The following is a 16,783-nucleotide window of genomic DNA, read 5'->3' on the forward strand; positions in this document are numbered from 1 at the left end:
TCACTATATTATATACCGACGACCGGGTGGCGGCGCGGGAGCGCAGCGCGGCTGCGGAGTTTTCGTTCATTTCTTTTAAAACTTCCGAAGGAATTATTAACTGCTCGGAGACGTTCCGCCTGTTTCAAAATTCAAGGAAGTCTGGGCCATAAAGCCACGCGACCGGAGACCGCGAGGCGAGGCGTCACGACGCTGTTTCTTCCGCTCCCGTCGCCGTTCGATCGGCCGGTTCCCCGCCTCTCTTCGTTCCCCCCCCCCCCCCCCCCCCCCCTCCTCCCGCTCGCCGCATCCACCTCCCCCGCCTTCATCCCCTAAATAATATTCCTCCCGGATTACGGGAAAATTACCTACCGCGCGTCGCGCGTGCTGCCTCCCGGGTCGAGGTCACAGACCATTGCCCGTAATGACCTCCTTACAATAAACACTGCACTCGTGCTATCCGGCTACGGAACGGGAATGCGAAAGGGATGCTGCGGGCCCGTCTCTCGCTACTGCGGGTGACCGCCATTACCGGTCCAATGACCCGCGACCACGCCAAAGCACTTCCGGAACTTTGCGCCGCGTATAAAGTTTGCCGGGAAAATTCCGCGCGTCAAAACCTCCCGAACTTGACCTAGGGGTCGAGCCCCGAATAAATCAACCTTCGAACGATCATCGGTCGCGCGGATCTTGCGACATCGGGGAGCGAGCGATGATTGTTTGTTTGTTTGTTTTTTTGTTTTTTTTTTTCTTCATCCCAGACGCCAATTTGTTCGTTCAAACGACATCGCTGTCGAATGGAACGACGACCGATTATAACCGGGGCGATCCACGGTCGATTGAATTTTCCGATGAGAGATAACTTCTTGACATAGATATGTATACAGTATACGTTGCGATAAGACGTTATATACGGCCTGACGGATATTTTTCGGAACGTTCCGTAACCGGTTCTGGCGCATGTCGTAAAAATCCAAAATTTACATAGACGATTACAGACCGATGCCGAGATGTACGGTAACTCTAACCGAAAACGGTCAGTCGATGCCGTTGAGAATTTTTGAGTGCGTCTCCAGACGAACCGTTTCACGAAGCGGATCGCCGAAATTTCGCGTGTAAAGTTTACGGAAAATCATTCGCTGACAATTAAAACGTAATCGAGTGTACTCGATGATAACGATAAAATCTACATCGGTTGGATAGTAACGTCCGACACCGCAGTACGGTAATTATAGCCAACGTCATTCTTTCGAATCAATTATACGCACGGAATATGGTGTGTTCGCGTACGGTGTACACGTTGCGTTCGGACGGTTCATACTATACCAAACAAACGAAATGTATATATAACCCCCGTTTAGGGACCGGTATTATATCGCAGAATGTCACCCATGGGACTCGCGATGTTATCGTCATCGCTACCCACCGCAACCCTTGTCAATTAGCGTCGATGTCACACTCGGCGGACGTTGATATTATACGTAAACGGTGTCACAAAGTATTTTGCAAAGGATGACCTCGGAATGGAAAAAATGATTTTTTGCAGAGTGGTTTTTACTTTTGGAGAAGATCGAAAATTCTCAAGTCTCACTCGTATAGAGTTTGAACAAACCGCAGCCTCTGCTTCGCGATTATTCGGTGACAAGGAAAACCTGAAAACTTGACAATTTTCTGTGCAGCATTTTCGAGAAACTATATGTTTTTATAAATTTCAAGATCGAAATCGAAGTCACCCGATCGCGTTGCTCGTCGACAGGTATGCGCGCGCGAAAGAAAAATGCAAATTTTCGCACCCTCAAAATAATTCTCTGTTTACTTGCTTTTTTTTTTGTTTTTTTTGTTTTTAATCTCGTCCGAAAATTCGTTGGCGTATTACCCGACCACGACGAGCGTATGGTTACGGTAGGCTGCGAGAGAAGTTCATTCTATACCCACATTGCCCGACCCCCTTGCAGCATCTAGAACGCGAATCGTTGGGAGTTCAAGTTGCCGAATCATCTTCACATTGCACTAGTGCTGCTGAAAATACGAGGGTACTTTTTCAGCTTTTCGTGCAGAGTCGAGAGAAGAGAGACGTACAGCGGATATGTATAGAGTATAGAGGCGAAGCACGCAAGAAACAATTCACGAGGGGTACTGGCTGCAGGTTGCCCACGAATTATATTCCGCCGCATGAATATATACGTATATACAGCGCGTAACTCGTCATCCCCTCGTCGTCGTCGCGGAAGACTTTTTTCTTCTTCTTCTTCTCCTTCTTCGCCGTCTCCTTCTTCCTCTCCACTCTTTTTCTCTTTCTTCCCGTCGGTTTTCCATATCTTCCTTTTTTTTTTTTCCCTCATACCCGTGCGTTGTTGCAGTTTGTCAATGCAAATATCCTTATATTTCGTAATTTGCAATAGTTTAGTTTGCGCGATAAGTTCAAACTCGCGAACGGTAGACACGGTATAAAACGCGTTAGAAATATACCAAGAGTGTCGATTCACCGAGTACTACCTACTTACCCATACGTACGGTTTCTCGCATTATAGGTTCGAAAGTGGTCGCGACGATCACGGAACCCTCCGCGTCGCTTCGCGTCGGTGACTACAGACCGCGAAGTTGAATCAATTAAAGTTTAATCCGGAACTCAGGTTCCCCGGGGGTGCCGCGGTGGTTCCAGAATTTCAAAGGGGCGACTACTCCGTCGTCCTCCTCGCATTATACTTACATATATACATACGTACGTACGTACAAAGAGAAGAACTCGTCACACGTACGAGTAAGCGAGTGCGTCTCCGTTACCTATTTCTCCCGTTCACATCGTGAACGCCTTCTACTCAACATCCCTGAACGCGAGAGAGGGGCCCCTTTTCGAGATCCGCGGCGGTACGAAACTCGTTCGCAGTTTACCGCCGTACCCCGAATCGGGACGACCCCCCCGCGCGTCGGGCGCACAGGAAACTGTATCGCTTACGGACTACGGGGTCCCGGACAATGGAGCCTTGTAACGGGCGGAAAGAATAGTTATCCGTAATGCGGGGTGACGCGTACGGGGCGATCCGACCGGAAGTTTCGATCGCACGGCCTTTTTCCAATCGGGGGGATTCCCCGCGGTGAAAAATCATCCCCCGTCTCGCTGCGCGCACTCGCGTCTTTTTTTTGTCCCTCGTACGCGTTCGATTTCACGTAGACACCCTCGACTGCGGGCGACGAACGTCTGTCGTTCGATTAAATTGAACGCGATTAATTAGCGAGATACTTATACGCGTTGTGTAACATTTAATTAGCTGGTGAAATGTCGTCGGTGAATTTACTGTAATCGCGATCGTTAAGTCGATGGGAGAATCGCGAACTAGAAGGGAGTTTGTCTCCCTGTTTTTAATAATTTTTCCATGGAATGACGTGAAAGCTCCCCAAAAAAATTGATTTCCTTGCGGATCGGATCTACTCGATTTTCAGTGAATTATAAAACAAGCTGAAGACGATACCTCGAAAACCCTAGTTTCTAATCGTCTCGACGACGCGGCAAATTCGATTGTCCGTACAGATTGGTTTGAATTTCCGTTCGAGTGCTTCGTCGAGAGCCGATTTCGGGAAGAGCCCTAAGCTCGTGAAGCGTCGTCGGCGTCGCGGCGGACATATTGAGCCTCTCGAAAGCTCGTCGGCGTTGTAATATTTCGCGAGATCGTAGGCGACCCGCAACGTGGAATACGAGTGTAATAAGTCCTTCGTCTCCAGCAGATGTGACGAATGCGTTGGCACCGAACGATGTAATTTGCGAAATAGAAACGAATGTGCGTCTGTACATGCAGGGATCGTACATTTTCGCCAAACTGTACCGGAGTCGAGAGCCAATCAATATCCTGGAAAATCGCCAATACGAAAACAATCGAGAAAATTTCATTTAAGCAGCGAGTCTTCTATTCGCCAATCGTATATAGAAATATATGAATGCCATTTCGTCGATGAATTTGCAAAAAAGCAAGGGAGGTGTCGAATCGGTATCGACGATATCGCAAGGATTTATAACGAATCACATCGAGTGGATTTTTTTTCCACCCGCCTTGTCGTGGGTTTTTGTATTCCGTTTTTTTATTTATTTATTTATTGTTTTTTTTTTATTCGTTGGACTCGTAAGACAGAGGACGTATCGCGATCTGCAAACAGAGTGCATTTAATACATGTCTCAAATGTATTGGCTTTTCGCCTGACAATAAACGTTCCCTCCTTTATATAACCGGGTCTCGTTGGAGCGTATAAGAGTTGTGGAAAGGGGGATGAAAATTTCGGGATCCGCAGAGCCACGGTTTGTTGACCAACCTGAGATGTTTGATTTCTCGGATTCCATTTTGCCGCGCCTTCCATCTTCATTCCTCGTTTTATCTTATATACATACATATATATACACCTGTATATATATATATGAGACGAAATGCTCTCGCATCTCTCCTGACCCGTAACGTAATTTCTCATTTTTCCCCCGAGACAAAAGCGCAGTAAATCTTATTGTTCTTTTGTTGGTAATTAAGAGAGCTGAATTAGTTCGCAATTGTTCTTCCCTGGATAATAAATAAGATTCCAAAGAAAATTCCTCGGCAATCCGATTCCGCTCGACTTACTTACCCAGAATTAACGACCCCCCCTTCCACCCCCTTCCTCCCCCCCCCCCCCCCCCATGCACCATTGCGAATAGGCCTTTTCGCGCATGATCTCTATTTTCATTTTCTAGGTTCTTTTCTCTTCTTTTTCCATTCTCGCCGTCTTGATCCCATTGAAATTTCACATTCGCGAACAACAATCCCGGTCTTCGCGAGAGAAAAAAGAGGAGAAAGAAAAAAGAAAAAAATAGTCAATGCACTCGACCCGAACCCCTTTGCAATTAGTCTCGTCACCCATACACATTATTATCCGTGAATAATTTCTCCAATTTTCCCCAAATCTCTCGCTAACACTCGCCCTCCTTTCGAAGGGAAATCAGAATCAGGCGTGTAGACATTCCGCGTAACAACGGCCGTAACGTATAGATCATCCGTGGCAAAAGAAAAAAAGAAAGAAAAATTTCAAAAATGTTTACAATCGTTGCGCGAGTTTTTTCCCATTTATCAAATAAACTCCAGTTAATCCCGTTACAGCCAATCGGGAGCAGTCGCGGGGCAGGGGGGTTTAAAAACGGGGATCTGGAAGGGGGGGCATATCCGAGGGGGGGGTGCCACGGGTATACGGCGGTGCTGATTGCAACGGGTAATGACAGTGGAGGGTGAGCAGTAGCCTGGAAGTAAGTAAAAATTTTAAATTTAGTTACACTTCGCGTGGCTGAATCCCGCGTGTGTTTGCGATGTGACCGCACACGGGAGCCGGAGTTTCGACGACATTCGGCCCACCGTAGTAATACGCACGACAGATGAGTCAGAGCGACGTCGTATAACACCGACGCAACACACAAACGAAGGCGTGCGTACGGTGTACGTACGTATACGTATACAATCCGAAAACGGGAACGCGGACCACTGCAGTGAGGCAACGCAACGTAATAAGGGAGTAGGCTTTAATAAGGGCTGCCGAATTTCACACTGACTTGGTACGCCTTGCGCCCAAGTTGGGGCGGACGAATGCATTCTGGGGTATACCGTCGAGCAGGGGGACAATCGAGGGGGTGTGGGGGCGCCGGGGGGTGCCGGGGGGTGCCGGGGGGGTCGCGATTTGGAAGTTGAGAGGGCGGAGATGTTGGGCGTGTGGCTGATTGTCCGAATAAAGTTAGCCGGCTATATACCTTCGTATATATATATATATCTATATACATAACGGTGTGGAAAGAGAAGGGAACAGGGTGTATCGCCCGCGTGTATAAGAGGAAAATTTCCTGCAGGACTACAGAGGTCCCGCTTGATCACGAAAGCCGGACAAGATGAGATATACTGGCTGCACCTAAGCGATCAACAGCTAGATTATTGGAGTATCAGAACTTGTCTCATAACTCACGAACCTAATCGTCCGAGCAGTTTCCTGATACTAACAGATATACGGAACGTTGTATACGGTGATCGGTATGGCCCACCTGATACACCCGAGCCGGGTATCTTCTGCTTTTCGCTCTCACTTTCTTCGGATCGAAAGCTCGAGATTTCGGACGACGTTCGGACCTTGATTGCACGTAATGCGCGTTCATCGTGGATGCAAACGGAAAGTTTTCCGTAAAGAAGCTTGACGACGCGCGGGGCGTTAGACGGTTCGTTATATGGGTACGTACGTAGGTATACGTCGAGTTGTAGGATTGTTTTAATGCCATTTAAACTAATCGAATTAGAGGAACGAAGTGATGTGGCGATATGGGCTTCGAACGGCGCGAGAAGCAACGTGGCGAGGGGGATTCCCCCCGCGCGATTCCACAGCTGCCAAGCGCAGCGCGATCGCTCGACCGGAAGTAACGCGACTACTGCCTGCTACACGTCTCCCCCCCCCCCCCCCACCCCCCGGCCCCCCGTTCGCGCCACCCTCCTCCTACTCCCCATTTCCCGTTCCCATCCCTTTTGCCATTCCACCCCGTCGCTGTTGCTGTTCCCGCTATATTCCTGCCATTCCTGCCGCTGCCGCCGTTGCCGCCGTTGCCGCTGCCGCTGCTCTCCTCATCGTCGAAATTCACCACCCTCTCTTGTCATTTACATGCGTGTGCGTATCACACGCCTGACTCTATCCATACATATCCAAACAAGGGTTGGTCTAGGTATAACGTAACAAACTACATAACTCATACCTTGGGAAATTCAGCGATACATCGCACGCCGTATATAGGTATAGATAGGTATATATGTTAGTCTCGCAAATTTTGTTAACGTGCTGTACGAAATAGAAGCCGGCCGGCGTGGTGGGGGAAGAGAGAGAGAGAGAGAGAGAGAGAGAGAGAGAGAAAAAAAAAGGGACGAATCTCGGGACGGGTAACGTCAAAGTCAGAGCAGGTGATCCCCGAAAACCTGATCTCCGGAATATCGTCGTACCGGTTCATGCGAGGGCGAAGGGCGTCGCCGATTGGCCGCGATTCCGGCTTAAATATTTCACGCTCCCTTACGTAACAAGCATACGACCATTCGGAAATTGTTTTTTTGTTATTTTTTTTTTTCATTTTTTTTTCCATTTTACCCTCCTCTACATTTTTTTTTGCCGATGGTTACATCGAGAAAAGGGTTCCGAACGTGTTCCTCTCCGCCCTTCCTTTGTCCCCCGTTAATTCCTCCGGCCATCTTTTACCTTCGGGACCAGTTTCACGTGCGGTACAAGGTATACATATGTAACATAGATATAGATATATATATATATAGACACGGGTGTACGCCGTGCAATGTGTACCTATGCAAATTAAACCCGAATCAGATCGAAGGGCCGACCGACGATCAACCGCACCGTCCTACACCCGTAACGGAATCACACCGCGAAGCAGGATTTTGATCGATCGAATTTGCGTTGAATAAATAAGCAAAAGAGAAAAGAGAAAAAAAAAAACCAAAATTTCAGTCGCAGTGTAGAAATTGGGCGCTGAGGAGGGTATGCAAATCGTGGGATCACGCGGGACTCCTGTATGATTAGGAAATTGAACGGGCGGATGATGCGGAGTGTAAGAAATCCATTGTCGAAATAATTTGCCAAAATCCAACTAGGGTGGCCGCGGAATTGCCAAGGTGAAAATTTCTGCCAACGGTGCGCAACCGTCTTCCGCCGATATCCGTAGGATTGGCGGTGTATAACATACACATAGGTGTGCTCGAGTTGCGAGAAATCTCGGCGTATCCGCGGTACGAATTTTGACGCATTGAGATAAATATAAATCGCCCGGGGGGATCGGGCCGTTCGTAGGTCTCTACGTCGGTCCGTCCATCCGTCCGTCCGTCCGTCCGTCCGATGTTTCGTCCATCCGTTCGCTCGACGCGCATGGATGCGTGCGTCGCGGTACCCTGCGTCGCCCCACCCTCCGAAAGTCACCCCTCGTACACTGTTACCTCTGCAACCCTCCAATCGAGAACGCTCCGCCCCGTGCCGCCACACAGCCTCCCTCGCGCCCTTTTACTACGCGCTGTCCCTCTTTTCGCCCCTCGTCCCGAGCTATTTCCCTCCGACCCCCCCCCCCCTCCCCCCTCCCCCTTCCCCCCTTCGCCCCTCGGTTCCCCGACGCCCCTCCGGCAACCTCTTCGTGTATGCGCATGTAACACACGTATCTACGTATCTCCGATATCTACGTTAACATTCCGAATACCATGCGGTGCCATATGCGTGGAAGCACGGATGGAGGGCAAAAGCGCGATTTCTCGAACAGGAATTTATCCCCAGGGATATTATATACATATATATGTATATATGCGATGCGGTGTGATATTTACCACGCATTTTATCGATATTACTTGCAAATCGGCAGCTACCGGTTATCAATTTTTTTCTTCATCCGTCCCCGTTATCGTTTGTATAATTTCACCCTTTTCATTTTAACGGAGGTTCGTTGAATTTTTTTCCACTTTTTCGGCACTCCTGAGCCTCATTGGGATTCGTTAATCGCAAGCACTGTACCAACGGCGGGTCTCCGTATCCGGGGGATTCCGTCACGCTTAGCGACACGTTGAGATGTGAAATAGTGAGGCGAAAAATAGCGCGAGAATAGAGTTTCGGAGGTCAAGATTTTCGGACCCTGAATTTCTCCGGCGGATTCCCGAGTCCCTTACCTTTGCTTACAGGGGTTAAAACTCGAGTCAAAATTCAAAGTGAAACCGCCAGCTACACCGAAAACTTTGGTTATTTTTTGGGGGGGGTGTAGGTGTAAGATATCCGGCGGATCAACGAGAGGCCCGCGTTATGCTTGAAAAATCGTAAATAAAAAGGATATACGGAAGGTATACGGGTTTCGATTTGGATTAAGCTTATATCTTTCAACCTCGCCCGACCCGATCTCCGCTGTACGGCAAACAATTTTAGGTAATTCGGGTCTCGGCTTTGGGACTCCGGCATTCGGTTTCAGCGCACCCGCAACAGCTAGATATACGCGATCCAACGTCGCTGCGTTTGATCCCGGCTCTCAGGTCAGCGATTAAATTCTGAAATAACTTTTCAACGTTATTCGAAACCGCCCGAATCCTCCTCGTTTTTTTTCCCCCCTTTTTTGTTTCCTTTTTTTTCCTTTTTTTTTTTTTGCCCTCCTCTACAAACATTTACCCACTACGTTACGTGTACTTTGCGTGTACACGCCGAACCATCTCGTCGCCACTGATAACGTCCGGTGCAACTTCATCTTTAATTTTTTCTTTTTTTTTTTTTCGCCGTTGTTTCACGATACTTTTTCAAAAACATTTCTTCGAAGGAATTTCAATTTTTCGCCGATCGCGCGCTCCGGGAGTCGATACGGACGTAGGCCGAGGCAGGCGAACGAAGGGCTACGTAGCGCTCGCCAAAATTTACCGTTCAATCGAAATCCGTTGAATGGCGCGAAAAGGCCGCGGGAAGCCGCAGCCGCATATCCAATACATTAGCGTTCGTGTAATATTACGTAAACGAGACGAGGCAACCGCCGTCAGGAAATACGGCTGAGAGTTCCGCTGATGCAGCCAATACGCTAGTGGCTCAAATTTTAGCCGCGGAAACTCGCGGAGGCCAGCTATACACGTGTGTGTATGTACCCGATTGGTTATACGGATGGGTTAAATTAATTTATATCCGCGGTCCACGTTCGCGTGTACATTACGTGCTGTACGGTCGCCCATCACGATGTGCACGGTGCATCGCGCGAGCGAGAAAAACCGAAGAAAAAGGAAATTGAAAAAAACTGATCGAGATCTACAGCGAGGGGAACTCGCAACGAGTCGTTCCGCGTTTCCTTTTCGTTTCTGGTGCCGTTATTATTATTTCCCGCAATCCCCGTAAATTTGAGGGTGCGTAAAGTTGTAGCTGTGTCAAAAATTTCAGGGTTGATAGTGAAGCAAAATACTTACACACAAACGTGTGTACATACAAACGTACAGGGGTTGAAAAAAGGTATAATGTACGCGAGATCTCGGCTCAAAAGTCTGTATATTCATAATACGTAGCGCGGTACAGCGTTGTACTTGGTTCCTTTTCAAAGAAAAAAGCAAAAGAAAACGAATGAATGAAAAAAAAAATGAAAAAAAATATTCGAAAAGTGCCCCTATTTGACCTAAAACCACTTACCATCAGTACCCTACCCCCTCTCGCTCATTTTCCCTACCGCGTACGGTACACGGCAATGCGTAACGTTAACGCCGGCCGCTCAGAGAATTCGCAGCCTGCAGCAGCAGAATTAAGCGGAGCGAATATTCCTACCGCATACGGCCGTTCGTGTCGAAAAGCTCCAAGTTTTTCCACAACTATATATTTTCTTTCGAAAATTGAAGAGAACTTCCGAAAGAGTACGTAACCGCGTGTCCGCGCGCGAAGAATTATATATAAATTGAAGATTGTTTGGCGAGAAAGAAGAACAGCGTCGAATGCAAAAGTTGAGCTTTTTCGGAGGTATAATTGTTTTTTTTACAACTACGTATAGATGTAAACGCGTTACGACTGCGCCGTAGGTGGTTGTACGTAGATCCAAGTAAGGGCGAAGCGTTGGTACGTCAAAGGATGTGAAATCGACTCGGATGCCGTAGGGATGAGACGTGGGGAATAAGGCGAAGAGGCAAAGAGCGGGAGGCGGGAGGCGGCGGTATACCTACCATCCAGGGTAATTCGGGAGACCTTCGCCTTTCATTAGTCGAAGTAGGCAGCAGCGTAGCGGAGAGTACGTACGTACGTATAACCGAGGCGAGCACACCGCATAGCCAAGCGGAGAAGGAGGACGACCCCGACGGTTGCCTCATCCCGACTTCAGCCTCAACTTCAGCTTCAATCCAACCATCCGAGTTCGTCTTGCGTGCGGTTGACTCGTTTTGAATGAATACAATGGCGAGGAGGCAGATCATATTGAATATGAAAACGAGAAATCAACGAACTGGCTCCCACCACGCTGGATTTCCATAGCTGCCCCTGCCGTACCGCCATACTGCTTTTCCCGCCTGCTTTCCCGGCCGCCTCTGCCACCGTTGCTAACGTTGAAAAGAGAATATCTTCAATCCCTACCGACTACACGTTATACACCGGCGCGGCGGAGAGGTCTTCTTCTTCTTTGTCGAAGAACCCCCCGAATTCGGAAGGGAAAATAAACCCTGTTTATTCCCTAATTTAATTGAAAACCGTATCAAACGATTTTCTTTTTTTTTTTTTTTTTTTTCTTGTTTTCAAAATCAAACAAATTCACCTAAAAACGACCGCCTGTAACCGAACACCCGCGTGTCCTGTACCGCGACGACCATATTCTCCGCCCCGCTTTTCGAACAATTTCTAGCGTACGCCGGCAATGTGCGCTGCATTTTTCGCTATATCCTCCGGAGAGTCCCGGTGTGCAGCTCGCGAATGTTGGGCGGTACTCGCGCGAACGGAGATTGAGATCGTCGAAGTGCGGGGGGGGGGGGGGGAGCAGGGGGAGGTGGGGTGGTCGGGAAATTTTGAGGGGGTTAGGGGGAGGACGCTCTTCAGGCCGGCGAGAGGGCCTCTCGCCGGTCGAGGTGTACGTATACCTATACACGGTCTACAAAGCTTATTATATGGCAGCTCTCGCTCGGCTCGAGGTATATAGTAGTACGGCACGAACCCCGAGTTAAGTTGATGGCACTCGAGGAACATCCTTCGCGTACCATCTCTCTTCCCGTGCAGCCTCCTCGAGCGCCCAAGGAGGACGACTGTTTCCCGGCTCTCTCTACTCTCTACTACCCCGATTTTCCAATCTCCACCGTTTCCAGACCGCACCACGTCAGGCTTGGCAAATTCGGTGCTCTCGGCGCACCCGCTACGTATCATACAATCCCTACGAGAGTTGGTACGCGATGTACACGGGATAGCTGCTACTACCGGTGTACGCCACTCTTTTACTCAGCGCGACCGGTTGTAAACCTCCTTTCGACTACCCGCTCTACCCCGAGACTCGTCCTAACGAACGACGGGAACACCCGCTTTTCAGGTACATATACGCCGAGACGACGGGCGAGCATATTTTACCTCGGAGAGAGAATCTCGAAACATTTCGACAAAAATGACGAATAACCTTCGTCCCCACTCCCCTTGTCTATCTGCAACGGAGTTTCGAAGAATTTCCAGCGCGTAGAAAGATCGACGATCGATATTATCAGAGTCGAAGAAAAACTCGGCTGCAACGCGCGGAGCGAACGAGGCGATCGACGCGCGATTCTTCGATTGCGACGATCGGGATCCGTGCGGGATGATTTTTACGCACCTCGTTATGCGTTTGTACTTCGGTCGAGGGGGTTAAAAAAAACTTCGGCGACTCGGCCATGTAAAATTGCGAGGTGTTGCGCCACCGAGCTCCGTGGGTCGACTGATCGCCTTCGCTGTCGAAGAGCTTTATATACACAGGGTTCCCGAATTTTGTGGTCCAGTTAACTAGAAAACCTCGTGCTTATCCAACTCGGAGCCGCTGTAAAATTACACGGCGAACCTATCAAGCCGTGAAACTAGTATTAAGCGTCACACCAGCGAGCACCGGCGTCGGGACGATACTTGGGCGTCGGCAGGGCGAACGCGACGCCGCTCCTTACGTATACGTACGTACGAATATACGCGTTGCACCTATACGTGTACCCGTATTTATATATGTATACACACGTGGTGGTATTACGCACATCGCGCGAAAAGCTGTCGACTTCGTACGGATACCGAGGTGTAAAATTCAGCGGAGAATTTTCCTCCGAATTATTTTACGACCTACGAAGAAGTACGGCAAAATCGCGGATCATCATTCGACCCAACTTTGTTGGAAGAAATTTTTCGCTTCGATGGGATGCAGGTTATTTCTATATACCTATACCTCCGACTGGCGAAGAAAGATTATTATCGTTTGATAAATATTATCCAACGTTGAACTCTGCTGAGGTCGGATCTCGCGCGATCATCATCCCTCTAATGAAACGGGGTGTAGTGGTGGTGGTGGTGGTGGTTACGCCCGACTCGTAATTACCGAACAATTAGCACTCGTTCGACGAATCAACACTCCCGAATTATGTACGCCGAGGAGATGGACGTTGTTATTATACTTCGGGACGTGGAGAAAATAATTGAAAAACCACCGCGCGCAATTATACATATATATTACTGCGACGAGTATACCGAACAACCGAATCGATATCACGGAACGCCGATTGTATCGGGCGTCCTCGTTATAATCGGCAATTAGAATTTTGAACGGACACTTAAATGAATCCTCGAGCTCCGCGGAGATAGTTGCTTACGTTCGGCGGCTGGTACAATACCTCTATACGTACATACAAGGGGTGAGCGTATCAAAACTGCGAACACTGTCGCTGACATATCGCCGTATTCCGTCGCACGTTGATGAAAATCTCGACGTGCGTCCGACCGGTTTCACCCTACAGGCCCTTCTTCCCCCGTACGTTCCGGCTACGGAAAGCGACGAAGATCGTTTTCAATAACCGTCTATGCAAATTTTTAAACCTATCGGTACACCGTAAGCGGAAGAAATATTGTCCGTCTATCGTCCGCGTCACGTGACGACGATACGCAGCGTATACACGCAGCAAACGTTGATAACTCACGCACAGTAGATTTGGTATTACCGAAATATAATAGTCGAGACGAGACGTTTGGAAAGTACGAAGGCGCACGAGTGCGGTTTAGTTTTGGTGAAAAATTTGACTCTCGACCATTTTTCAGCTGATCGAAAAAGATGGAGATCCTGGCGATTCTCGTTGCACAAATTCTCATATTTTCCGCGGTTTCCGGTCACCTGGACGTCCGTTACGAATGGAAATACATCGACTACGTATGGGAAAACGATGAGCAAAAGCAGAGCGCCATCGACGCCGGAGACTATGATTACACGCAAATATTTACCATCGATGTCGATCGCGCCAGAGGTAAATTTTGATTATTTTTGTTTATTTATTTTTTTTTTTCAATACTTTTTTTTTTTTTTCGTTCACGTTACGTACATACGTGTATACACGCGTTCCTACGTTACGCCATATCCATACCTCAAATATTTGTGCAATTCCGACTACGTCGAACAAAATTGAAAACGAATATCGAAACGTGACGGGGGTGAAGAGGGGGAAAATAAAAACAAAAAAAAAATATTCATAAAAACCACACGCGTACCGCGTACAACTTGGAAAATAATAATCATCCTCGAAGATGTGTATCAGCTGACCGTTTATATTCGTCGCCGAAAATTCTACCGACTATGAAAAACTATCATAGTCGCGAAGCATATTCGTGGGGCCCCGTAAAAGCAAAAATCGAACGAACGGGATCAGCTTCTATTGGTTTACGTTGACTCGAATATTCGGGTGACTCCGTGACGTGGGCGCTATGCGATCACGAAAATCGGTAACAAGAAATATCGGCCAAACGAGGTATAATTTCCGGTGGGAAGTACACGTGGTCGCTTAATGAAAACGTCAAATAATTAGCGAATCGTTTTGTAGCGTAACGTTTCGATCATTATTGTTATTAAAACGTTTTTTTTTAAGGCGCACAAGCTGAACGTGAAAAAAAAAAAGAACCTATACGTTCGCGCAGTTGTTTACTGGAAAAACTTGGACGTTATAATCGAACTGTTTACTTGAGATAAAGTTTTTTTGTCTCTCAGATGGACGCGTATTCGTAACGACGCCAAAACAGAATGGCGTCCCCGCCAGCCTCTCGATCGTATCGGACGAGAACGGCGACGGTGGTCCCCTTCTAAAACCTTATCCCGATTGGAGTTGGCACGTAAAAGGAGACTGCGATGCTATTACAAGCGTTTACAGAGTCACGGTAAGAAAAGTGGAGAGAAAAGAATGAGAACGGGATGAAAGAGGCGTGAAAACTGCAGCTCGTTATACCGTCAGTCTGCGCACAATTATAACGACCGTACTCTAGATTTAAAACTTAACCGCCACGATCATATTCAATTGTTGTACAAACACTTATTGCAGATCGACAATTGCAACAGAATGTGGGTACTGGACACCGGGAAGCACGGGAATGATCAGGTCTGCGAACCTCAATTGGTCGCGTTCGATCTGGCGAACGATTTGTTAGTTAAAAGGATTAAGATTCCAACAGAATACGCTCAGAGTTCGACCGATCCTACGAAAGGTCTTCTGATAACCCCGGCGGTAGAAACTAAGGGACGACACTGCGAACAGACCTGGGTGAGCCGATGAAAAACGAAGAGACGCAGGCGAAATATTCCGCGCTCTCTTCTACTAGAATTTTCGATCGGTGTATATACTCACTGACTTATTTATTTATTTTTTATTTTATCGCGCTAAGATCTACATGGCCGACTCGGACGGCAGAGGTCTGGTGATTTCGAATGGCGAACACGTTCGCCGTCTAACCGATAAGAGTTTCGATCCGGATGAAAATCACGTAAATTTCACCATAGCAGGGGAGAGTTTTCAGCTGGCTGACGGATTGTTTAGTTTGGCACTGCAGCCTAAAACACGTCCAGAGTATTCGACTCGTCTGTATTACAGACCCCTGGCTTCACTGAAACAGTATTACGTCTCCACCAGGCAAATAGAACGCGCTAGTTTTATGAAATCATCGTTACAACCGAATTACGTGACCTCGGACTACACCTTCCCCCGTCAAGTTTCCGTCCAGGCATTTTCCTCCAACGGTATTTTGTTCATGGGACTCACCGATCCGCCGGCGATTATTTGCTGGAACAGCGACCGACGACTCACCGATCGTAACGTGGTAAGAATTTTCGTGTATTCACGCGTCCGTTGAAACGATATCGTCGATCAAATTTTCACTCCACAGGTCACCGTTGCCGAGGACGAAGAAACTCTGCAGTTCACCAGCGGTCTCAAGGTCAGGGGCAGAGAATTGTGGGCGTTCACGAATCGTTATCAAAAAATTATCACGGGTAGCCAGAACTTCGGCGAGGTGAACTTCAGGATCCTCGTAGAAACGGATATAAGAAAATTGGTGAGACACACAGCGTGCGGCGAAGTGGGTCGTCAGGGAGGTTATTAGCCGATTTTTTTTTCATTCGACGAGGTCCGACGCTGATGTAATAAATAATCTTCTCGTTCGTAAGCTCGGGAGTCGATCTCAACCAGCGAGAATACATGGAAATCCTTTCTCATAAAATCTGTATAGATTCCGGGCCAAAAAGGTTCGAATTTTCCACGGAGAGTGTCACTCCGAATCGTACGTACGGATATATATATATATATATACCGTGAGTTTATCCGAGGCTTTTCCGAGGCCACCGCAAACAATAGATCACTTTTATCCCGGATAGAAGGTGGGGAAACTGGGTCCTATAATAAGACGAAGAAATCAATATCTTTCCGCGAGACACTTTGAGGATATACTTCTCCGTTTCGCCTAGGGGGTTCGAGCCGTATAACGTGGAGCTAGTAGAAGGAAAAAGATAAAAGTAAAAAGTAGAAGAAAAAAAATAAAAAAAAAAAAAAAAAAAAAAAAAAAGGAAGAACAAGTAAGAAGTGCGGGGGTCGGGTCGGAGGGTTGGGGAAGGGGCAGAGGTTCGTCGCAGAAGGAAGACGGGCGAGAGAAAAGTTCATAGTTTTAAAACAAAAGAAGCAAAGGAATACGGGAGCGATAAGGCGGATGAGAAAGCTGGAAACAGGAGCAGATGCCAACATTCTTCTTGCCTGACTTGACTCTCCCTCGGGCACCAACAAACAGCCCAGAGGAGACGGATTTTGCTCGGAAAAAGGAAAGATCTGGCTATTCGTCGCTCGAG

The 16,783-nt window shown here is 47.9% G+C and overlaps 1 protein-coding gene across 1 annotated transcript; it reads left to right on the forward strand.

The window, feature by feature from the left end:
* The first annotated feature begins 1,002 nt into the window (after positions 1-1,002).
* LOC105690134 (major royal jelly protein 1-like) lies at positions 1,003-16,506 on the forward strand. The gene is made up of 6 exons (XM_012407702.3): positions 1,003-1,204; positions 13,729-13,931; positions 14,666-14,832; positions 14,994-15,212; positions 15,334-15,765; positions 15,832-16,506. Exons 2-6 carry the CDS (start codon positions 13,742-13,744, stop codon positions 16,045-16,047), a joined length of 1,224 nt encoding a protein of 407 aa, XP_012263125.2. The 5' UTR covers positions 1,003-1,204; positions 13,729-13,741; the 3' UTR covers positions 16,048-16,506.
* The last annotated feature ends 277 nt before the right edge of the window (positions 16,507-16,783 follow it).

The sequence above is a fragment of the Athalia rosae genome, chromosome 5 (assembly GCF_917208135.1).
Source record: "Athalia rosae chromosome 5, iyAthRosa1.1, whole genome shotgun sequence".
Classification (NCBI taxonomy): Eukaryota; Metazoa; Arthropoda; class Insecta; order Hymenoptera; family Athaliidae; genus Athalia; species Athalia rosae.